At 50.9% G+C, this 25,651-nt stretch overlaps 1 protein-coding gene across 3 annotated transcripts in view; it reads right to left on the bottom strand.

Annotated features, from left to right (window-relative positions):
- Positions 1–25,651, bottom strand: part of tp63 (tumor protein p63) — a 374,605-nt gene that overhangs the window by 163,444 nt on the left and 185,510 nt on the right. For all 3 annotated transcript variants that reach the window (XM_085989633.1, XM_085989636.1, XM_085989632.1), the window contains exon 3: positions 17,340–17,472. In XM_085989633.1, coding sequence (XP_085845759.1) covers positions 17,340–17,472 — 133 coding nt within the window. The remainder of the gene's footprint in view (positions 1–17,339; positions 17,473–25,651) is intronic.

The following is a 25,651-nucleotide window of genomic DNA, read 5'->3' as shown; positions in this document are numbered from 1 at the left end:
ACCTAGCACAAAGGAAGATGGTTGTGGTGGTTGAAGATCCATCATCACAGCCCCAGGACATTGCTGCAGGAGTTCCTCAGGGCAGTGTCCTAGGCCCAACAATCTTCAGTTGCTTCATCAATGACCTTCCCTCCAACATAAGGTCAGAAATGGGGATGTTCGCTGATGACTGCACAGTGTTCAGCGCCATTCGCAAATCCACAGATAATGAAGCAGTACATGCCCACATGCAACAAGACCTGGATGACGTTCAGGCTTGGGCTGATAAGTGGCAGGTAACATTTGCACTACAGAAGTGCCAGGCAATGACTATCTCCAACAAGCGAGAGTCTAACCACCTCCCCTTGACACTCAATGGTATTACCATCGCTGAATCCCCCACCATCAACATCCTGGGGGGCATAATTAACCAGAAACTTAACTGGACCAGCCACATAAATACTGTGGCAACAAGAGCAGGTCAGAGGCTAGGTATTCTGTGGCAAGTGTCTCACCTCCTGACTCCCCAAAGCCTTTCCAACATCTGCAAGGCACAAGTCAGGAGTGTGATGGAATACTCTCCACTTGCCTGGATGAGTGCAGCTCCAACAACACTCAAGAAGCTCAACACCATCCAGGACAAAGCAGCCCGCTTGATTGGCACCCCCTCTACCTCCTTAAACATTCACTCCCTCCACCACCGGCGCACCGTGGCTGCAGTGTGTACCATCAACAAGATGCACTGCAGCAACTTGCCAAGGCTTCTTCGGCAGCACCTCCCAAACCTGCGACCTCTACCACCTAGAAGGACAAGGGCAGCAGGTGCATGGGAACACCACCACCTCCAAGTTCCCCTCCAAGTCACACACCATCCTGACTTGGAAGTATATCGCCGATCCTTCATCGTCGCTGGGTCAAAATCCTGGAACTCCCTCCCTAACAGCACTGTGGGAGCACCTTCACCACACGGACTGCAGCGGTTCAAGAAGGCGGCTCACCACCACCTTCTCAAGGGCAATTAGAGATTGGCAATAAATGCTGGCCTTGCCAGCGACGTCCAGATCCAATAAACGAATAAAAAAAAACCAGCACAGGTCAACTCCATCAGTATTTTACAGGGTCAAATTCAATTCCACATGTCAAATAAAGTGGGAGCCAAGTGAGATGAGACGGGCATCGCTCCAACTGCTTCCGAGTGCCGAAAATCAATCTTCACATGCAGAGAAAAAGCCTCACATCGATTTCAGTATGCCAGACACTTCAAAAAGGGGCAGAATAAGCATTTGGATAAATCAAGGAACTTACACAGCGGTCACATTCAAATCGAACATTGCAACTTCAATGTTGGCAAAGAAAATAATTTTTTTTAAAACCCCTTGGCCTGAATTATCTTCAAATCAGAGCCTGGGGGTCAGCCGCTTGCTGCAAGTCCATTATTATATTTCTCTTCATTCCTTTATGTTGCAGTTGCCACTGTTTATGCTGAATTCCTTCGTGTTATTTGCACTCCTCACCCCTACAAACTGTGGATATCCAAGAATATCTGACAAATGCCACAGACACAGTTCAGCTCTCAGATAGGCAGGTGTTGTCAGAATTCTGTGCCTCGAGCTATTAAAAAAGGCATTTCAGATTAAACAAACGCTACAAAAGCAATCGCCTCCCACATCACTGAACCCTGCCTGTGCAAGCTGTATTCAAATGAGGGGGCCAGGCACACCCACACCGAAACAGGCTCTGCTTTAGTGAGCTCTGCTCTCGCACACGGAGAGTTTTCAATCTTTACTAAGATCTTAAGTGGTAATTTTGCAGTTTTAGAATCCTGCGCACCTGATGATTAGAGAAATTAGACCACATTTTGTTTTGCCGCAGAGGTGTACTCCAAGCTGCTGCACTTCACTGAATTGGAAGACAGGGTGAACCTTACTTGTCCTGCGCTGGAACTGTTCTTTTCCCTGTTAAAGGGTAAATTTACATCTCGAGAAGCTAATCAGTTTTATATTGTTCTCAAAGCTGTCCCCAAACAAATCTGAACAAATTTAGTCTTGGGGCGGGGGTGGGGGGAAGATCTGGGTCTTCGATCCACAGCTCAGGCGGACTCAGAGCTCCCCAAACTATTTAACTGCGGCTCTACCATCAGCTGTATGAGTTCCTTTTAAAATGAAACAATCATTGTCTCACTGTATCAATATGGCCCCGCTCGGTCATGGCACCGAGGCGGCCTGTGAAATGCAGCTCTATTCAGTGTTCTTTTCGCCTTTGTTTAAACTATGTATAACTACTTTTCAGATTTTTTTTCCCTTTTATGTTACATTATTCTGCCTTCATTATGAAATCCCCATTTTTCTGTGAATCAAAGTTCAGAAACCTAATGCCTGGGGAATGCGAGCCCTGAGGATAGATTTCCACCTACATATTGCTCCAGACTGCTGACAGTGCACATCTCTCGCGCCCATCCCATTCACCAATCCATAGCAACACTACTCTTTTGGGTATTTATTATAAATTATTGCCCCCGTCAATGAATAACTTGCTTTTCTCACTCCCTCTGCCCAGAGTAGCAGCAGTTACGCTTTGCAATATAAACCAAACTCATTTAAAGCACAATGCCGTTCTATATTTTTGATAATTGAGCACTACAGCACAGCTTAACGTACTTAGTTATGACATTTACACCGTCTAGACTCTGATAGTTAGTGAATAATAGGCTCTTAAACAGACCCTGCTCCCTGAATGACAAATGGATTAACTGAGGGGAGAACTGGGCCATTAATCTACCGCTTAAGTGCACAGTTTGCAACTGGAAGCAAAGCTACATTATTTAAAGAGCCCTTTTATTGTTTTACACTTAATGAGGCAGACTCCTGCACAAGAGCAGGAGCAGGAAGGGTAGAAAATCACAGGATCATCGACATTTACAGCACAGAAGGAGGCCATTCGGCCCATCGTGTCTGTGCCGGCCGACAAAGAGCTCTCCAGCCTAATCCCACTGTCCAGCTCTTGGTCCGTAGCCCTGTAGGTTACGGCACTTCAAGTGAATATCCAAGTACTGTTTAAATGTGATGAGGGTTTCTGCCTCGGCCACCCTGTCAGGCAGTGAGTTCCAGACCCCCACCACCCTCTGGGTGAAAAAAGTTCTCCTCAACTCTCTTCTAATCCTTCTACCAATTACTTTAAATCTCTGGCCCCTGGTTAGTGACTCCTCTGCTAAGGGAAATAGGTCCTTCCTATCCATTCTATCTCGGCACTCAGAATTTTATACACCTCAATAAGATCTCCCCTCAGCCTCCTCTGTTCCAAAGAAAACAACCCCAGCCTCTCCAATCTTCCCCCATAGCCAGAGGAGAGTGGATGGTAATAATCTACAGATACTGGATCACAGAGATCAATGCTCGGGTGCCACAGGACACGGCTTTCCCCTCACACGGCTCCACACTATTGAGCTATCCACCTCAGTCATGTAATGTAGAGGAGCATCTCACAGCGGACAGACACTTCCCCAAAGGAAGGGAGAAGAAAAGAAACTGGAGGAGTTGGTCCATAATGAGGTGCCAATTGGTCACCCACAGATGCATCCTTCAGGAAAACCCGGGGTCTGGGTGGGAGAGAAAATCATTCAACCTACACAAGAGGAAAAGGAGTCGGAACCTGAAAACGCCGAACTACACTCAGCAGCTGCACACTTCAGCAAAGAACTCTACATTTTGAAATTGCTAGTTCGAGATATGAATTCAGATCTTGATTCCAACACGATTTTCCTTCAATACTTAATTGCACGAATGGCTGGCATTTGCTGACTGTCCATGATGTATGGCCCTTGTTAAAAGGCCTATCCCAAGCGTGTGAAATGTGTCAGAGATTGACAAGCTCACCATTTCATATTCAGCCAAATCGGTTTTAGTCCCCAGGGCAGTTTGAAAAGATTAATTAAAAATCCACAAAGCCAGAAGTGAGAGAGCGCCATTCATTGCATCCTGTTACGGGTCCACACTGCAAGGCTCAACTTAGTGAAACTGCCGCTGCTGCAAAAATCACAGGAAGGATTCAGTCATGTGAAGACAGGATAGGTTTGGAATGAAGGCAGCCCTTCAGCCCATCCAGTCTCCTGCTCCCAGAGTACCAATCCTGCCCTCTCCCCATGACAGCATCTCGCTGGTCCTTCGATGAGCCCAATGACTGGCTTCAATCACACTCCCTGGAGACCCGTTCCAGCTGTTGAATACTGACTGGCTTCAATCACACTCCCTGGAGACCCGTTCCAGCTGTTGAATACTGACTGGCTTCAATCACACTCCCTGGAGACCCGTTCCAGCTGTTGAATACTGACTGGCTTCAATCACACTCCCTGGAGACCCGTTCCAGCTGTTGAATACTGACTGGCTTCAATCACACTCCCTGGAGACCCGTTCCAGCTGTTGAATACTGACTGGCTTCAATCACACTCCCTGGAGACCCGTTCCAGCTGTTGAATACTGACTGGCTTCAATCACACTCCCTGGAGACCCGTTCCAGCTGTTGAATACTGACTGGCTTCAATCACACTCCCTGGAGACCCGTTCCAGCTGTTGAATACTGACTGGCTTCAATCACACTCCCTGGAGACCCGTTCCAGCTGTTGAATACTGACTGGCTTCAATCACACTCCCTGGAGACCCGTTCCAGCTGTTGAATACTCCATGTACAGAAATGGCTCCTGATGTCTGTCCCAAACTTGCCATCCACACCCTGAACCCATGCCCTGCCACCCCAATGCAATGTTAACAGCCAGTTTCCTTTCCCCGTCTCGCAATGCCTGCTCTTGTACAGACATCTGTTTTCTATCTATCTTAAAATACATTAACATTTTTTAATCTGCATGCACTTCCTATCAACTTTTTTTTTTTTAGAAATTCCTAAATCCACATTTAGAATGGCAGCTGCCTATGTAAACGTGTCACACTGTAATTGCACCTTTCTGCCAGTGGAAGCGCTGCAGGGCCACCCCTGGCCAGAGGGTGTAATTACAACGTGATAATCGGCGGCTTCCATTCAAACTGTGGACAGGAATTTATAATGGAAATATAAAAATAAAGGACAGAATGTATGACTTCAAAATGGGAACTGATTATGTCTGCGCACCCTGGTCCAATTATACACTGCTCGCCAATCCCACCTCAGTTAAGGTGAAGGCAAGCATGCAGGTGCAGCAGGCGGTTAAGAAGGCAAATGGTATGTTGGCCTTCGTAGCGAGAGGGTTTGAGTACAGGAACAAGGAAGTCTTGCTGCTGTTGTGTCTGTACCTTTAAGAGAATAATTGGTCTCAGACTGCAGTACCGGCAGTGACCACCCCTGTATAAAAGGCACTAGTGAGCCTCTGATGTTTTCAGTTTCACTATTGACTTCCATCAGAAAAGACTTGTTTTGTTCAACTCCTGCTGTCCGTGTCTCAATCATTCACGGACATAATACTGGCGACGAGCAGATACGAACCTACCTACAGTCTGCACCACCTCCTGGGATCCATTCCTACAGCGAAGTGAGCAGAGGTCGAGGCAAGAAAAGAAAGTAAGAGGCAGTTGAAACGGGCGTCGACCGTGGGCATCCGCCCCTGTGTTAGCGGAGTTGAAGATTGCTGGAGAAGCTGTCGGAAGCGGGGCCTGGTTCCTGTCGACGGTGCTTCAGCTAATCGGGCTGGTGGCAGGTAGTACACTGATCCTTCCTGGGCTGCGGCGGTCGCGAACTCGAGCGGGTGGCTTGCAACGGGGCCGAGCAGCGTTGTCGGGAAGAAGAGAGAGAGAAGGTGGAGCACACAGGGCACGGCTGGTGCTACGAAGCCGGGCTGCGTATAGACCCGAGAAGAGGGAGGCAAGAGTCCCACAGGGTTGTTCCACGACGAGGAAATAATAAAAAAAGAAATATTAAACGCGCAAGAAACCGCGAGGAGCTGCAGGTTGCAACGGGAACCGCGGAAAGCAGCGCTAGCAACAGCGGGGAAGGCGGCAAAGCGTGGGAGGTGCCATCTTAATCAGCGGGGAAGAAGGCAAAGCGCGGGAGGCGCCATTTTGTTAAATCGGGGAAGAAGGCAAAGCGCGGGAGGCGCCATTTTAGATTTGCAAGATGCCGAAGACTGGCTGTATCACTGCTTTTGATAATACAATAGAGGACTGGACCACGTATGTGGAAAGAGTCGAGGTATATTTCGAGGCAAACGAAATAGCGGAGGAGAAAAAGGCATCGATATTGCTAAACTTAATGGGCGCTAGAACGTACGGCCTATTGCGGGACCTGATTACTCCAGCCAAACCGAAGGCGAAGAGTTTTAACGAAATTGTTGCTGTCCTACAGGAACACCTAAACCCTGCACCGCTGTTGATAGCAGAAAGATTTAAATTCCACAGGAGAACTCAGCATGAAGATGAGAGCAATGCTGAGTACCGTACGGAACTACGCAAGCTATCAAAGCACTGCCAGTTCGGAGAAGGACTGGCAGATACCCTACGGGACAAATTTGTCTGTGGACTCCTGAGTGAAGGAACACAGAAGAAGTTACTATCAGAGAAAGAGCTGACGCTAGATAAGGCTTTCAGCGTGGCAGTATCGTATGAAGCAGCAGCCAGGGGAGCTGCAGAAATTCAACAAAAGCCACAGGAATACAGCACCCACGAAATGACACGGGGATTTGCAAAATGTTATCGCTGCGGCAGAACTAACCATGACCAGAAGGACTGCTGGTCCAAAGACAAAATATGCAGGCAATGCGGAAAGATGGGACACATTGCATGAGTTTGCAGGTCTGGGAAGAAGACCGGCGACAACAAAAAGGCTACTAAGGAACCGTACAAGAAAGTACAAAAGATGACGGACAGTAGTTCCGAAGACCAGATGAGCGATAGTGAATCCGGGAACAGGAGACTAAGCTGTCTCAAACTTCACAATGTAATCGCAAAAGAGGATCACCGAACCATTTGGGTCACCCTCACGATAGCAGGGTCCCAAGTTAAAATGGAATTGGATACAGGATCAGCGCTAACCGTCATGAATCGACGAGACTACGAGCGGCTATTTTCACACATACCCTTGAGAGAGACATCCATCGTCTTGACGACGTATACGGGGCAAAAAGTATACCCCAGAGGAAAAATAAGGGTGCCTGTCGAATACAGCGGCAAGAAAATACGGAAATTGTATCTCTACATACTGCCAAATGGTGGACCACCGTTATTGGGACGGGAATGGATCAGGAAGATAAACTTAGATTGGCACTCCATTCATGCAATGACGGTGGACGGTAAAAAAGATGAAGACGTCACTCCTGGACGATTGTCAACAATCTTAGCTAACGCCAAAGAGGTATTTCAACAAGAACTGGGCACGCTTAAAGGCGTAACCGCCTCGATAAAAATAGAAGAGAATGCAGTTCCCAAGTTTTTCAAAGCAAGATCGGTACCATATGCAATTCACCCAGCCGTCGAGGCAGAGCTGGAGAATCTGGAGAAGGCAGGCGTGTTGTCTAAGGTCGACTGGAGCGAGTGGGCAACACCCATCGTTCCTGTCATGAAGAAAACGTTAAGCAATAAGTCCGGGGAGCCAAGGAAGATTCGCATCTGTGGGGATTTCAAGGTGACGGTGAACCCAGTCCTTCACACAGTACAATATCCTCTTCCAAGGATAGAAGACATCTTCGCCTCACTGTCTGGAGGGAAGCGTTTTACAAAAATTGACCTAGCACGAGCATATTTGCAGGTGGAGGTTGAAGAGTCCTCTAGGAAGTATCTCACGATAAACACTCACAAAGGAACTAAACAGCATGGGAATGCTGATGGATTGTCATGCCTACCGTTGCCGACGGTGGAAGAAGACGACCTTGCAGTGGATCCAATGGAGTTATTCCACTTGACCATGGTCGAGTGTCTCCCTGTGACGAATGCAAACATAGAAAAGGAAACACGGAATGACCCGACACTATCACGGGTCTATGATTTCACGGTGAAGGGATGGCCAGCACATGGCGAACCACTGCTGCCAGCATTCTCGCCGAGAAGAGAACAGCTGTCAGTGTGCAGAGGAAGCTTGGTGTGTGGATCCAGAGTAGTAATTCCACCTAAGTTGACGGATAGAGTGCTCAATGAGCTTCATGAGGGTCATCTGGGTGGGGTAAAAATGAAGAACTTAGCCAGAGCGTTTGTGTGGTGGCCGGGAATCGATAGAGAAATCGAAGAGATGACCAAGAGCTGTGCAGGATGCCAGAAGGTCCAAAACGCCCCACCACAAGCTCCTCTGCATCCATGGGAGTGGCCCTCATCTCCATGGCAAAGGGTGCACATTGATTTTGCTGGTCCCTTCATGGACTCGATGTTTTTAATTGCGGTGGATGCACATTCAAAGTGGCCAGAGGTAATAAAAATGTCCTCAACCACCACGGAAAAAACTATCACAGTTTTACGAACCATATTCGCCAGGAATGGGCTGCCTGAACAGATTTGCTCTGACACTGGACCACAGTTTGTGTCTGAAGAGTTCCGGAGGTTCTTAAAGAACAATGGTGTTAAGCATTGCACATCTGCCCCATATCATCCAGCCACTAATGGATTGGCCGAGAGGTTTGTCCAAACATTCAAGAAAGCTATCAAGGCAATGTGTAATGAAGATATACCCCTACAACACAAGGTGGACAACTTCTTGTTTGCCTACCGGAATGCGACACATGCGGTTACCAACCAAACTCCAGCCATGATGTTCTTCAATCGAAGACTACGATGCCGCTTGGATTTGGTTGAGCCAAATGTCCGAAGAGATGTGGAGAACAGGCAGTTTCAGAATATGAATGAAAGGCCGACCAGGAGTTTTAAGATAGGTCAACCAGTTTTGGCCCGGGACTACCGCACTGAGAAATGGCAGCCAGGAACGATTTGTACACGGCAAGGACCTCTCATGTATACCGTGGACGTTGGAGAGAGCATTGTAAGACGCCATGCTGACCAGATTCTAGAGTCACTGGAAAACGTCAACTCCACACCACGATCTGATACACCTGGTAATGAAATCGACGTACCAATTGCAGCTACCGCAGAACCGGTGATATTGGAAGCAGATGAACCAAACGACGACATTAATCCTGACTCAACATTGCCAGAAGAACCTGATACCCCAAAGAGGCGTTATCCAGACAGAATCAGGGAGCCTCCTCAAAGACTGAACTTATAATTGCTTAAACTTAACCAATGTATCTAGCAACCGTAATTGAGATTGTAATTAGTTATCATTTAGTTGTTAAATGAATGTTATGTACTGTTTATCTAAAAGGGGAGGAATTGTTGTGTATGTACCTTTAAGAGAATAACTGGTCTCAGACTGCAGTACCGGCAGTGACCACCCCTGTATAAAAGGCGCTAGTGAGCCTCTGTTGTTTTCAGTTTCACTATTGACTTCCATCAGTAAAGACTTGTTTTGTTCAACTCCTGCTGTCCGTGTCTCAATCATTCACGGACATAATAGCCACATCTTGAGTATTGTGTGCAGTTTTGGTCGCCTTATCTGAGGAAGAATGTTCTTGCCATGGAGGGAGTGCAGCGAAGATTCACCAGACTGATACCTGGGATGGCAGGAATGACGTATGAAGAGAGATTGGGTCGATTGGGCTTGTATTCGCTGGAGTTTAGAAGAATGAGAGGGGATCTCATTGAAACTTATAAAATTCTAACAGGACTAGATAGACTAGATGCAGGAAGGATGTTCCCGATGTTCGGGGAGTCCAGAACCAGGGGTCACAGTCTAAGGATAAGGGGTAAGCCATTTAGGACAGAGATGAGGAGGAATTTCTTCACCCAGAGAGTGGTGAACCTGTGGAATTCTCTACCACAGAAGGCAGTTGAGGCCAATTCATTAAGTATATTCAAGAAGGAGTTGGATATATTTCTTAAGGCTAAAGGGTTCAAGGGATATGGGGAGAAAGCAGGGACCGGGTACTGAATTTGGATGATCAGCCATGATCTCATTGAATGGCGGAGCAGACTCGAGGGGCCGAATGGCCTACTCCTGATCCTATCTTCTATGTTTCTATGTTTCTATGTTTCTATGCTTCTATGCGCAACATCATGGGACTTTTGTGGGGGACTGGGGAGGCAGTGAGCCAAGACACTCTCCTTTCACATCTAGGACCTTGACAGACAGTTGGGATGAAAGAATCCTCTCTCTGGTGGACAGAGCTCACAATTCGAAATAGACACAGATAATCTGCTTTCACTTATGGAGCAAAAGGATGGAAAATGCGCAGTGCAGTAGGAGGGGCGCAATGGAGGTGGAGAAGTTTGCGAATTCCTCAGTATAGAGATCTCTCACCTTAAACAGGCGGTAAACCAGCGAATCCCAGCCAAACCAAGTTTTGAACACATCTCCTCCCCACTCTCGATTGCAGTTCCAGTAAGTAATTCGAAGGTTTTGTTGCCCTGTACTCCACCTCTAAACAAAACAGGCAGAAGCAACACTGTTCATCACTGTCTCACCTCAGAGTTAAACCTGTGCCGCTTTCCTGGACTCCGCCCAGCTGCTCAAGGGGCTCTAGACCACGACCGCAGCTTTTATCTGCATCAGTTCATCGCTCTGTTACCTCGGAATTAGCCAATAGTAGGTTGGCGGCTTGGGGGAGTAAAGTTTAATATTGGTGGGGGCACAAAGCAGGAGGCAGCAGATCGGCCGCTCGTTACACAACCCACCCAATTTTCCGTTACATGGACTCCAATTTCCATCGATCGGAGTGAAGTTACGGAGGGTGTTGGAGTTTGGGGAATCGGAGTGAAGTTACGGAGGGACAGGAGTTTGGGGAATCGGAGTGAAGTTACGGAGGGACAGGAGTTTGGGGAATCGGAGTGAGGTTACGGAGGGACAGGAGTTTGGGGAATCGGAGTGAGGTTACAGAGGGTGTTGGAGTTTGGGGAATCGGAGTGAAGTTACGGAGGGTGTTGGAGTTTGGGGAATCGGAGTGAAGTTACGGAGGGACAGGAGTTTGGGGAATTGGAGTGAGGTTACAGAGGGTGTTGGAGTTTGGGGAATCGGAGTGAAGTTACGGAGGGTGTTGGAGTTTGGGGAATTGGAGTGAGGTTACAGAGGGTGTTGGAGTTTGGGGAATCGGAGTGAAGTTACGGAGGGTGTTGGAGTTTGGGGAATTGGAGTGAGGTTACGGGGGGTGTTGGAGTTTGGGGAATCGGAGTGAAGTTACGGAGGGTGTTGGAGTTTGGGGAATCGGAGTGAGGTTACAGAGGGTGTTGGAGTGAGGTTACGGAGGGTGTTGGAGTTTGGGGAATTGGAGTGAGGTTACGGAGGGTGTTGGAGTTTGGGGAATCGGAGTGAGGTTACGGAGGGTGTTGGAGTTTGGGGAATCGGAGTGAAGTTACGGAGGGTGTTGGAGTTTGGGGAATTGGAGTGAGGTTACGGAGGGTGTTGGAGTTTGGGGAATCGGAGTGAGGTTACGGAGGGTGTTGGAGTTTGGGGAATCGGAGTGAAGTTACGGAGGGTGTTGGAGTTTGGGGAATCGGAGTGAGGTTACGGAGGGTGTTAGAGTTTGGGGAATCGGAGTGAAGTTACGGAGTGTGTTGGAGTTTGGGGAATCGGAGTGAGGTTACGGAGGGTGTTGGAGTTTGGGGAATCGGAGTGAGGTTACGGGGGGTGTTGGAGTTTGGGGAATCGGAGTGAGGTTACGGAGGGTGTTGGAGTTTGGGGAATCGGAGTGAGGTTACGGAGGGTGTTGGAGTTTGGGGAATCGGAGTGAGGTTACGGAGGGTGTTGGAGTTTGGGGAATCGGAGCGAAGTTACGGAGGGTGTTGGAGTTTGGGGAATCGGAGTGAGGTACCAAGGATGCGCAGTGTACACAGAAATGCACCCCACAGAATCACCACCTTCAGGAGAGACCGGAGAAAATTGGCAGAGAGGGGAAGGAAAAAAATCCAAAAAGTATCGGGAAGGATCGTCAAGGCTGGAATCTAATCTCTGGATTGATATGATATTTATAAACCTTTCGAGCAGTTAATAATTTGAATCCCTTTATGAGGTCGTAGTCTTGTAGTTCACTCCCAGCTGGCATTTGAAGTATTTGAGGCCTGCCATCGGGATCATGATGTGTAATTTTTAATAAACATGCAATGAAAAAATGCACCAACTGAAAAATGAAGCCTTAATAGTGAAATATGAAAGAGACATTTCTGAAATCTGCATTCAATTATCAACAGCTGGTCTCGCAGAGTCAGGCCATTTCTCGCTCTGGATTCGACAGGTTTGGGGGCTCAGCTCTCAGGCTCCTCCCTGCCCACAGGCCTCAGTCAGTCTGAGCGGCTACTACAGCTGACCCCTAGTGGACTCCAGTAAAATCATCTGGAGCAGGTGCCCAGTCCTGCTGGCACAACGAGAGGACAGCTCGTCCCCTGCGGTTCTGAGGAGTGGAGGGAGCTGTGTTTAACACTGGTAGTAAGTACACTGCCTAGACTGCGGCAAGTGCTCTGCCCACAAGAAACCTCTCCACATCTACACCGCAGGTTTAGTGTTAGATCGGCTGTACCGATGCTGAATGTGGAGTGTAAACCTGGTGTGAAGACATGAACAGATTCCGAAGTAAAGCAGAGCGAGACCAGCTGCACCAGACCGTGTCGTTCCTCTGGTGTCAGGTCAGGTGCTGGCTCCAGATTCAGGCTTCCCTTTGCACCAATGCTACACTTTGTCGAAATGCCCCCTCTCTCTCACGCATACCTGCACAGGATCCATTCAGGACAAAGTCCAATCAGGAATATGGAATATGCTACAGGGATATGAGGAAAGAGCGGGGGAGTGGGACTAACTGGATTGCTCTTCGAGAGAGCCGGCACAGACTCGATGGGTCGAATGGCCTCCTCCGGTGCTGTATTATTCTAGGATCGATGACAACAAGATCACCTCAGAGTCAAGTGGGGAAAATAGTCACCAGCTCCCATAAACAGACAGCATGTAATGTGATGGGCAAGGAACTTTAATCCCTTTACTTTGCACCACTGAAACATCACACAAGACCACAAGATAACCTCAAGGTTTTTGTACGGTTGGGGAGGGGCTGGCTGGAGAGAAGCAGGAGAAGAGATAGCAATCAGATGTTAAGGAGCGGCCAGCAATGGCCCTCGGTTTTAAATATAAATCGCTTTGTGCGGTACGCTAGCGCACTGGACCAGAGGTTGGACGTTCAACCCTCAGCATGTCCAGCTGTGAATCTGAAACTTTGTGCCTTAGCTTCACTCGGCAAAGCTAACCCCAAGCGCTTCTTTTTGTTTAGGGGGGAGGGGGGAAAAGTATAAAGAACAGGGAGAAAAATATCCATCAGACATTAAGCAGCGGTCAGTACAAGGCTTGCTTTTATTTTTAATAAAGCTGGTAACCTGTGACCAGGTAGAATGAGCAGGAAAGCTGCGGGCTTGTAAAAGCCCAGCTGGTTCACTAATGTCCTCAGAGAAGGGAACCTGCCCACGGCTCCTGTCCCACAGGAAACGCTCTCTGAACAGGCCCGGCAAACTACTCCATTACAGCAAACAATTACTACTCAGGAAGGTATCCCACCAACCCTCTCGGGGCAATAACTGAGGCCGTGCCACAATCACAGAATGATACAGCACAGAAGACCATTCGGCCCATCAAGCCTGTGCTAGCTCTTTGAAAGAGTTCTCCAACTAGTCCCAGCCCCCTGCTCAGATAGCCAGATCCGGAGATTAAAACAAGGTCCCTGAACACAAGAGTCTATAAACAAGCTCCACGCGAATGTCTCCCAAGCTCCCCGACACTGGTCAAACTGTCCCATGTGGGAGAAGAACATAAGAAATAGGAGCAGGAGTCGGATAGCCCACAATCCCCCTGACCGGTCACTTCACCCCCAGCCCCACCACAACTGGTCACTTCATCCCCAGACCGGTCACCGATTCCCCAGACCGCACACTGACCACCCCCCCCCCACACCGCTCACTGACCCCCCCAGAACCGACGTAAGGCTAAAGGGATCAAGGGATATGGGGAGAAGGCAGGGACAGGGTACTGAATTTGGATGATCAGCCATGATCTCATTGAATGGCGGAGCAGGCTCGAGGGGCCGAATGGCCTACTCCTGCTCCTATCTTCTGTGTTTCTATGTTTTCTATATTCGGCCCCTCGAGCCTGCTCCACCATTCAATGAGATCATGGCTGGTCTTCTACCTCAACTCCACTTTCCTGCACTATCCCCATATCCCTTGATTCCTTTAATATCCAAAAATCTATCGATCTCAGCCTTGAATATACTCAACAACTGAGCCTCCACAGCCCTCTGGGGCAGAGAATTCCAAAGGTTCACCACCAGAATGGTTTCACCAACACAGAGGCACGTAGATCAGAACATCGACAGGGCTCCTGCACAGGCACGACTGATCAATCATTGCCTGGCTTTACAGATGATCCCAATGTTTATTATGAGTTTGTACTTTCGTTGTAAATGGGATTTCGATCTGGGACTGGAATGGGATGTGTTAACGTTCCTGATACTGCCCAGTGAATAATACAAGCAATGGCTGGAGCACCTCCCCCTCAGCAACATTCACCTACTTCAGTGTGAGATCCATCCACAACAACACACACAGACCAACTGGCCCCAGTCAGGTCTCTCAGATCACCAACAGGAATTACAGAACTAACAGTTACACAGCAGAATCGCGTCAAACACAAACTGACCAGGATCGTCCCTTCAGTGCCATCATCAGACAGTGCAATCACTACACAGGTAGCCCACAATCCCCCTGACCGGTCACTTCACACCCCCACCCCCACCACGACTGGTCACTTCACCCCCAAACCGCTCACCGACTCCCCAGACCCCTCACTGAACCCCGCAGACCCCTCACTGAACCCCGCAGACCCCTCACTGAACCCCGCAGACCCCTCACTGAACCCCGCAGACCCCTCACTGAACCCCGCAGACCCCTCACTGAACCCCGCAGACCCCTCACTGAACCCCGCAGACCCCTCACTGAACCCCGCAGACCCCTCACTGACCCCCGCAGACCCCTCACTGAACCCCGCAGACCCCTCACTGACCCCGCAGACCCCTCACTGAACCCCGCAGACCCCTCACTGACCCCCGCAGACCCCTCACTGAACCCCGCAGACCCCTCACTGAACCCCGCAGACCACTCACTGACCCCCGCAGACCCCTCACTGACCCCCGCAGACCCCTCACTGACCCCCGCAGACCCCTCACTGACCCCCGCAGACCCCTCACTGAACCCCGCAGACCCCTCACTGAACCCCGCAGACCCCTCACTGACCCCCCCAGACCCCTCACTGACCCCCCCAGACCCCTCACTGACCCCCCCCAGACCCCTCACTGACCCCCCCCCAGACCCCTCACTGACCCCCCCAGACCCCTCACTGACCCCCCCCAGACCCCTCACTGACCCCCCCCAGACCACACCCCCACCACCCCCCCCCCCCCCCAGATCCAGGGCTCTATTAGTTTTCACTCTCAACTGCCTACTTTAACGGAACTTGCCGACTCGCGCTGGTTGGGCCAAATGGTCAGTTTCCCTTTTGTTACTTCTTTGTATATCTTGTAATTCATGGTCTGAAGAGCACGGAGACCCGCAATGTGATAATTGTCGGAATATAAATCCTGGCGGGCTGACTGTAAGGAGCCAGTGTGCGCCGTCACTTGTGATCACTTTTCAACCAAGTCATTATATGAAACAGCTCGTAAAATCAGCGCAACTGGCCGGGGAGAGGGACAGGCGACAGGGCGAGAGGGAGGGGGGGGGGCGGGGCGAGAAGGGAGGGGGGCGAGAGGGAGAGGGGGGCGGCGAGAGGGAGAGGAGGGGGGCGAGAGGGGAGAGGGGGGGCGAGAGGGGAGAGGGGGGGGCGAGAGGGGAGAGGGGGGGGCGAGAGGGAAGCGAGAAGGGAGGCGAGAGGGGAGAGGGGGGGCGAGAGGGGAGAGGGGGGGCGAGAGGGGAGGCGAGAGGGGAGGGGGGGGGGCGAGAGGGAGGGGGGCGGCGAGAGGGGGGGGGGCGAGAGGGGAGAGGGGGGGCGAGAGGGGAGGCGAGAGGGGAGGGGGGGGCGAGAGGGGAGAGGGAGGGGGGCGGCGAGAGGGGGGGGGCGAGAGGGGAGAGGGGGCGAGAGGGAGAGGGGGGCGAGAGGGGAGGGGGGGTGCGAGAGGGGAGGGGGGGCGAGAGGGGAGAGGGAGAGGGGAGAGGGAGGGGGCGACGAGAAGGGGGGGCGAGAGGGGAGGGGGGGGCGAGAGGGGAGAGGGGGCGAGAGGGAGAGGGGGGCGAGAGGGAGAGGGGGGCGAGAGGGAGAGGGGGGCGAGAGGGAGAGGGGGGCGAGAGGGAGAGGGGGGCGAGAGGGAGAGGGGGGCGAGAGGGAGAGGGGGGCGAGAGGGAGGGGGGGCGAGAGGGAGGCGAGAGGGAGAGGGGGGCGAGAGGGAGAGGGGGGCGAGAGGGAGTCATAGAGTCATAGAGTTTTACAGCACAGAAAGAGGCCCTTCGGCCCATCGTGTCCGCGCCGCCCATCCACCCCTGTCCAGTCTAATCCCATTTTCCAGCATTTGGTCCATAGCCTTGTATGCAATGGCATTTCAAGTGCTCATCCAAATGCTTCTTGAATGTTGTGAGGGTTCCTGCCTCTACCACCCTTTCAGGCAGTGAGTTCCAGATTCCAACCACCCTCTGGGTGAAAAAGTTCCTCCTCAAATCCCCTCTAAATCTCCTGCCCCTTACCCTGAATCTATGCCCCCTTGTTATTGACCCCCCTACTAAGGGGAAAAGTTCCTCTTTATCTACCCTATCTATGCCCCTCATCATTTTGTACACCTCAATCAGGTCCCCCCTCAGCCTTCTGTGCTCCAAGGAAAACAACCCCAGCCTGTTTAGTCTTTCTTCATAGCTGAGGCGCTCCATCCCAGGTAACATCCTGGTGAATCTTCTCTGCACCCTCTCCAAAGCAATCACATCCTTCCTATAGTGAGGCGACCAGAACTGCACACAGTACTCCAGCTGTGGCCTCACCAGCGTTTTGTACAGCTCCATCATAACCTCCCTGCTCTTATATTCTATGCCTCGGCTAATGAAGGCAAGTATCCCATATGCCTTTTTAACCACCTTATCTACCTGTTCCGCTGCCTTCAGAGAGGGAGAGGGGGGGCGAGAGGGAGAGGGGGGCGAGGGGGAGAGGGGGGGCGAGAGGGAGAGGGGGGCGAGAGGGGAGGGGGGGAGCGATCGGCAGCTGTACACTTGGAACAGCGTTGCTAGTTATGTTAATACACACTATTCCGTTTAAATCATTTATGATGACAAAAAGCAGAAAGAGAACATCCCATAATTGCAGCGAATCAGGAGTCACCAGCAGTGGCCTGGACTCACCCACATCGGGTCCATGGGTTCCATATCCTGCATGCGTACCACATCCATGCTGATCTCGATTCTATTGCCTGGTACCCCCTCGTGTGGCTCATCGCTGAAGGACAGGTCAATTGGCTGGACATTTAAAACTGGCCTGCAAAATACAAATGAATGATCATGCTGGGGTTATACGTCCACCATCTTACTCTCACCTGCCTGAAATCACTAAACATTTCTTTCAGGGTCTCACACAGTTACAGCAAGATTTGAGCTCACGTTCTCTGGATTACAAGTCCAGTAAGATCATCCCCTCAGAGACACTCCTCTGTTTGCTGGGGCTATACCAGGGCTGCGAGGACCGGCCCAGGTGCTCACACTGCCAGCAGTGAGAAGGTATATTCCCTCTACTCCAGGGGAGCTCCATCGCTCCCAGCACTTGTGGGACAGACGGCGGTCAGAGCTTCCAGAGTCAGGACTGCCCTCCGTAGGCCCACTCAACAAGTCTCCACTCGCCACCCCCTGCACCGCAAGGGCCAGACTGATGTACAACAGGGGTGGCAAAATGTGAAAAAAATCATAACTCAGGTGCGTCTACCTGTATCTGGCCAAACTCCCGGCCCCATTTAAAGAAAGTAGAAAGACTCGCATATCTATAGCACCTTACAACCTGGGATTCAAAGCGCTTCACAGCCAATTAAGTATTTTTGAAGTGTAGTCACTGTTGTAATGTAGGAAATGCGGCAGCCAATTTGTGCACAGCAAGCTCCCACAAACAGCAATGTGATAATGAGCAGATAATCTGTTTTAGTGATGTTGATTGAGGTATAAATATTGGCCCCAGGACACCAGGGAGAACTCTCCTGCTCTTCTTCAAAATAGTGCCATGGGATCTTTTACATCCACCTGAGAGGGCAGACGGGGCCTCGGTTTAATGTCTCATCTGAACAACAGTGCGGCGCTCCCTCAGTACTGCCCCCCGACAGTGCGGCGCTCCCTCAGTACTGCCCCTCCGACAGTGCAGCGCTCCCTCAGTACTGCCCCTCCGACAGTGCGGCACTCCCTCAGTACTGCCCCTCTGACAGTGCGGTGCTCCCTCAGTACTGCCCCTCCGACAGTGCGGCGCTCCCTCAGTACTGCCCCTCCGACAGTGCGGCACTCCCTCAGTACTGCCCCTCCGACACTCCCTCAGTACTGCCCCTCCGACAGTGCAGCGCTCCCTCAGTACTGCCCGTCCGACAGTGCAGCGCTCCCTCAGTACTGCCCCTCCTACAGTGCGGCGCTCCCTCAGTACTGCCCCTCCGACAGTGCGGCGCTCCCTCAGTACTGCCCCTCCGACAGTGCGGCGCTCCCTCAGTACTGCCCCTCCGACAGTGCGGCGCTCCCTCAGTACTGCCCCCCCGACAGTGCGGCGCTCCCTCAGTACTGCCCCTCCGACAGTGCGGCGCTCCCTCAGTACTGCCCCTCCGACAGTGCGGCGCTCCCTCAGTACTGCCCCTCCGACAGTGCAGTGCTCCCTCAGTACTGCCCCTCCGACAGTGCGGCGCTCCCTCAGTACTGCCCCTCCGACAGTGCGGCGCTCCCTCAGTACTGCCCCTCCGACACTCCCTCAGTACTGCCCCTCCGACACTCCCTCAGTACTGTCCCTCCGACACTCCCTCAGTACTGCCCCTCCGACACTCCCTCAGTACTGCCCCTCCGACAGTGCGGCGCTCCCTCAGTACTGCCCCTCCGACAGTGCGGCGCTCCCTCAGTACTGCCCCTCCGACAGTGCGGCGCTCCCTCAGTACTGCCCCTCCGACAGTGTGGCGCTCCCTCAGTACTGCCCCTCCGACAGTGCGGTGCTCCCTCAGTACTGCCCCTCCGACAGTGCGGCACTCCCTCAGTACTGCCCCTCCGACAGTGCGGCGCTCCCTCAGTACTGCCCCTCCGACAGTGTGGCGCTCCCTCAGTACTGCCCCTCCGACAGTGCGGCGCTCCCTCAGTACTGCCCCTCCGACAGTGCGGCACTCCCTCAGTACTGCCCCTCCGACAGTGCGGCACTCCCTCAGTACTGCCCCTCCGACAGTGCGGCGCTCCCTCAGTACTGCCCCTCCGACAGTGCGGCGCTCCCTCAGTACTGCCCCTCTGACACTGAGGGAGCGCTGCACTACTACACTGGGAGTGTCAGCCTGGATTTTGTGCTCGAGTCTCTGGCGGGGGACTTGAACCCACGACCTGCGGACCCAGAGGCGAGGGTGCTATCGACTGAGCCACGGCTGACAGTTCAAGGCTGACCCAGATGCAGAATTGTGCAGAAGTACTGCACGAACATGTCACTGTGCAGGCAGTGTAGCCTCCTGCAAATGCAGTGCAATCAAACCACAGTAAGAACGTAAGGGCACAGAACAGAGAGAAACAAAGCGGGAAGTGCAAGTTAGAAAAGTAGTCAGCAAAACTAGTTGGGAGCAGGAACAAAGGCCAACAGTAAAGAGGGTCAAAGTGGAGAAAAATATTAAAACGGCAATGTTGAAGGCACTTTATCTAAATGCACATAGCATTCACAACAAGGTGGATGAATTAATGGCACTAAGAGAAGTAAACAGGTAGGATGTAATTGCCATTACAGAGACATGGTTGCAGGGTAACCAAAGCTGAGAACTGAATGTTCCAGGGTACTCAACATTTAGGAAGGACAGACAAAAATGAAAAGGAGGTGGCGTAGCGCTGTTAATAAGGGATGAGATCGGTACGGTAGAGATAAAAGATCTTGGCTTGGCAGATCGTGATGTGGAGCTGGAATCAGTTTGGGTGGAGCTAAGAAACAGCAAAGGGCGGAAAACATTGGTGGGAGTTGTGTATAGGCCACCAAACAGTACTGGTAATGTAGGGCACAGTATCAATCAAGAGATTAGAAGTGCATGTAACAAGGGCAATACAGTAATCATGGAGGGACTTTAATCTACATATTGACTGGGCAAATCAAATTACCACTAATGGTGTGGAGGACGAATTCTTGGAATGCATGCGAGATGGTTTCCTGGCGAAGGTAAATGTAGATCCTTTACTGTCAGAGACAGGAAAATTTATAATGGGGAATGAGGAAATGGCAGAGAAATTAAATAAATACTTTGTTTCTGTCTTCACGGAGGAAGACACAAAAAACCTCCCAGAAATACGAGAAAACCAAGGGTGTGACGAGAATGAGGGACTTAAATTATTAGTAAAAAAACAGTACTAGTCAAATTAATGGGACTAAATGTCGATAAATCCCAAGGACAGGATGACCTACATCCTAGGGTTTTGAAAGAGGTGGCCATTGGAATAGTGGACGCATTGGTTGTCATCTTCCAAAATTCTATAGATTCTGGAATGGTTCCTGCATAGAAACATAGAAGATAGGAGCAGGAGTAGGCCATTCGGCCCCTCGAGCCTGTTCCGCCATTCAATGAGATCATGGCTGATCATCCAAATTCAGTACCCTGTTCCTGCCTTCTCCCCAGATTGGAGGATAGCAAATGTAACCCCGCTATTTAAGAAAGGAGGGAGAGAGAAAGCGGGGAACTACAGACCTGTTAGCCTCACATCAGCAGTTGGGAAAATGCTGGAATCTATTATAAAGGATGCAATAACTTAGAAACTAATAGTAAGATTGGGCAGAGTCAACATGGATTTATGAAAGGGAAATCCTGTTTGGCAAACCTATTGGAGTTATTTGAGGATGTAACTAGTGGAGTAGACAAAGGGGAACCGGTAGATGTGGTATATCTGGATTTTCAGAAGGCCTTCGATATGGCAGTGTCAGTTGTGAAGAGGCTTCAAGGGGAATGCAGATGCTCAAAGGGACCTGGGTATCCTTGTACATGAGTCACTGAAAGTGAATGTGCAGGTGCAGCAAGCCATTAGGAAGGCAAATGGTATGCTGGCCTTCATTACAAGAGGATTTGAATACAGGAGTAAAGAAGTCTTACTCCAATTATATAGGGCCTTAGTGAGACCCCACCTGGAGTACTGTGTACAATTTTGCTCTCTTTACCTAAGGAAGGATATACTTGCCATAGAGGGAGTGCAACGAAGATTCTCGAGATTGATTCCTGGGATGGCGGGACTGTCGTACGAGAAGAGATTGAGTAAACTAGGCCTATATTCTCTTGAATTCAGAAGAATGAGAGGGGATCTCATTGAAGCATACAAAATCATTACAGGGCTTGATAGGGTGGATGCTGGGAGAATGTTTCCCTTGGCTGGGGAGTCTAGAACCAGGGGCCACAGCCTCAGGATGAAGGGTAGGTCATTCAGGACTGAGATGGGAAGAAATTTCTTCACACAGAGGGTGGTGAATCTTTGGAATTCTCTACCCCAGAGGGCTGTGGAGGCTCAGTCATTGGGTTTATTCAAAACAGAAGTCGATAGATTTCTGACTAGTAAAGGCATCAAGGGATATGGCGATAGGGCCGGTGAATGGAGTTGAGGCAGAAGATCAGCCATGATCTCATTGAATGGCGGAGCAGGCTCGAAGGGCCGAATGGCCGACTCCTGCTCCTATTTCTTATGTTCTTATATAAGAAGCTTGCTGCACCTGCACATTCACTTCCAGTGACTCATGTACAAGGACACCCAGGTCCCTTTGAGCATCTGCATTTCCCAATCTTTCACCATTTAGGAAATACTCTACCTTTCTGTTTTTTCTACTAAAGTGGATAACTTCACATTTATAAGAACATAAGAAATAGGAGCAGGAGTCGGCCATTCGGCCCCTCGAGCCTGCTCCGCCATTCAATAAGATCATGGCTGATCTGATCCTAACCACCAATCTACTATCACAGAACCATCTCCTGAATCTAACAGAATTAGACACACGAAATAGGAGCAAATTATATTCCATCTGCCATGTTCTCGCCCATTCACTGAGCCTGTCGAGATCCCCTTGAAGCCTCTTCACATCCTCTTCGCAACCGACACTGCCACCTAGCTTTGTATCATCAGCAAAGTAGAGGGCGATTACTTCTACCTTGACTTTGAATGTCAGAAACATAGAAACATAGAAGATAGGAGCAGGAGTCGGCCATTCGGCCCCTCGAGCCTGCTCCGCCATTCAATGAGATCATGGCTGATCATCCAAATTCAGTAACCGGTCCCTGCCTTCTCCCATATCCCTTGATCCCTTTAGCCTTAAGAAATATATCCAACTCCTTCTTGAATATATTTAATGAATTGGTCTCTACTGCCTTCTGTGGTAGAGAATTCCACAGGTTCACCACTCTCGGTGAACACTCTCGGTGAAGAAATTCCTCCTAATTTCTGTCCTAAATGGCTTACCCCTTATCCTTAGACTGTGACCCCTGGTTCTGGACTCCCCGACCATCGGGAACATCCTTCCTGCATCTAGTCTGTCCAGTCCTGTCAGAATTTTATAAGTTTCAATGAGATCCCCTCTCATTCTTCTAAACTCCAGCGAATATGAGCCCAATCGACCCAATCTCTCCTCATATGTCATTCCTGCCATCCCAGGTATCAGCCTGTTGAATCTTCGCTGCACCCCCTCCATGGCAAGAACATACTTCCTCAGATAAGGCGACCAAAACTGCACACAATACTCAAGATGTGGTCTCACCAAGGTCCTGTAAAACTGCAGCAAGACATCCTTGTTCTTGTACTCAAACCCTCTCGCTACGAAGGCCAACATACCATTTGCCTTCTTAACCGCCTGCTGCACCTGCATGCTTACCTTCAGTGACTGGTGCACAAGGACGCCCAGGTCTCGTTGGACTTCCCCTTCTCCCAATCTATTGCCATTCAGATAATAATCTGCCTTCCTGTTTTTGACACCAAAGTGGATAACCTCGCATTTATCCATGTTATATTGCATCTGCCCAATCACCCAACCTCCCAACCTGTCCAAAGCATACTGGAGTTTCTCGGCATCCTCCTCACAGCACACACGCCCACCCAGCTTTGTGTCGTCTGCAAACTTGGAGATATTACATCTAGTTCCCTCGTCCAGATCATTAATATATATATTGTGTCAGCCTGGTTTCTGGACTGGAGTTGGAATTTGTTCATGATGTGCTTCCTGATAGCAGCAAGTATTGTTAACTCACTCCAGTAAAATGCAAAGTTCGAGTAACTCTGTGCCAGCCTATGCAAGGTGGGTTACACCTGTCAGGAGCTTCCCTTCACCACACAAAGGGATTGCTCTCTGCTGACACACATTTCCTGTTCAGTTTTTTGCCCAAGTCCCACTGAGTATCAGACAATACGGAAAAGGGTCCTTATACAAACGCTGATGGTGGAACACTCCCAGATAGAGTCTATCCATCGAGTTAGCTTCTCCTCCGAGGTTTCTCTGCATCGCTTTTTGGTTTTCTATCAGCCATCAACTGACTGTGGACAGGCTACAGTGGTGGCTTTCAAACTTTACCGCGAGGGAGATCCGCTCCAGATACCCAGAGTCTCCTAGCAACCTCACCAGATACCCAGAGTCTCCGAGAGACCCCTCCAGATACCCAGAGTCTCCTAGGATCTGCTCCAGATACCCAGAGTCTCCGAGAGACCCCTCCAGATACCCAGAGTCTCCTAGCAACCCCTCCAGATACCCAGAGTCTCCTAGCAACCTCACCAGATACCCAGAGTCTCCTAGCAACCCCTCCAGATACCCAGAGTCTCCTAGCAACCCCTCCAGATACCCAGAGTCTCCTAGCAACCCCACCAGATACCCAGAGTCTCCTAGCAACCCCTCCAGATACCCAGTCTCCTAGCAACCTCACCAGATACCCAGAGTCTCCTAGCAACCCCTCCAGATACCCAGAGTCTCCTAGCAACCTCTCCAGATACCCAGAGTCTCCTAGCAACCTCACCAGATACCCAGAGTCTCCTAGCAACCCCTCCAGATACCCAGAGTCTCCTAGCAACCCCTCCAGATACCCAGAGTCCCCTAGCAACCCTTCCAGATACCCAGAGTCCCCTAGCAACCCTTCCAGATACCCAGAGTCTCCTAGCAACCTCACCAGATACCCAGAGTCTCCTAGCAACCTCACCAGATACCCAGAGTCTCCTAGCAACCCTTCCAGATACCCAGAGTCTCCTAGCAACCTCACCAGATACCCAGAGTCTCCTAGCAACCCCTCCAGATACAGTCTCCTAGCAACCCCACCAGATACCCAGAGTCTCCAAGGAACCCCTCCAGATACCCAGAGTCTCCTAGCAACCCCACCAGATACCCAGAGTCTCCTAGCAACCTCACCAGTTACCCAGAGTCTCCTAGCAACCTCACCAGTTACCCAGAGTCTCCGAGGAACCCCTCCAGATACCCAGAGTCTCCTAGCAACCGCTCCAGATACCCAGAGTCTCCTAGCAACCGCTCCACATACCCAGAGTCTCCTAGCAACCCCTCCAGATACCCAGTCTCCTAGCAACCTCACCAGATACCCAGAGTCTCCTAGCAACCGCTCCAGATACCCAGTCTCCTAGCAACCTCACCAGATACCCAGAGTCTCCTAGCAACCCCCCAGATACCCAGAGTCCCCTAGCAACCCTTCCAGATACCCAGAGTCCCCTAGCAACCCTTCCAGATACCCAGAGTCTCCTAGCAACCTCACCAGATACCCAGAGTCTCCTAGCAACCTCACCAGATACCCAGAGTCTCCTAGCAACCCTTCCAGATACCCAGAGTCTCCTAGCAACCTCACCAGATACCCAGAGTCTCCTAGCAACCCCTCCAGATAGAGTCTCCTAGCAACCCCACCAGATACCCAGAGTCTCCGAGGAACCCCGCCAGATACCCAGAGTCTCCTAGCAACCCCACCAGATACCCAGAGTCTCCTAGCAACCTCACCAGTTACCCAGAGTCTCCTAGCAACCTCACCAGTTACCCAGAGTCTCCGAGGAACCCGTCCAGATACCCAGAGTCTCCTAGCAACCGCTCCAGATACCCAGAGTCTCCTAGCAACCGCTCCAGATACCCAGAGTCTCCTAGCAACCTCACCAGATACCCAGAGTCTCCTAGCAACCTCACCAGATACCCAGAGTCTCCGAGCAACCGCTCCAGATACCCAGTCTCCTAGCAACCTCACCAGATACCCAGAGTCTCCTAGCAACCCCCCAGATACCCAGTCTCCTAGCAACCTCACCAGATACCCAGAGTCTCCTAGCAACCTCACCAGATACCCAGAGTCTCCTAGCAACCCCTCCAGATACAGAGTCTCCTAGCAACCTCACCAGTTACCCAGAGTCTCCGAGGAACCCCTCCAGATACCCAGTCTCCTAGCAACCTCACCAGATACCCAGAGTCTCCTAGCAACCCCTCCAGATACCCAGAGTCTCCTCGCAACCCCTCCAGATACCCAGAGTCTCCTAGC

Source organism: Somniosus microcephalus, chromosome 6 (genome assembly GCF_052327205.1).
Source record: "Somniosus microcephalus isolate GS21.2 chromosome 6, FLI_Smic_1.0, whole genome shotgun sequence".
NCBI lineage: Eukaryota > Metazoa > Chordata > Chondrichthyes > Squaliformes > Somniosidae > Somniosus > Somniosus microcephalus.
This window is presented reverse-complemented; position numbering and strand designations above follow the sequence as displayed.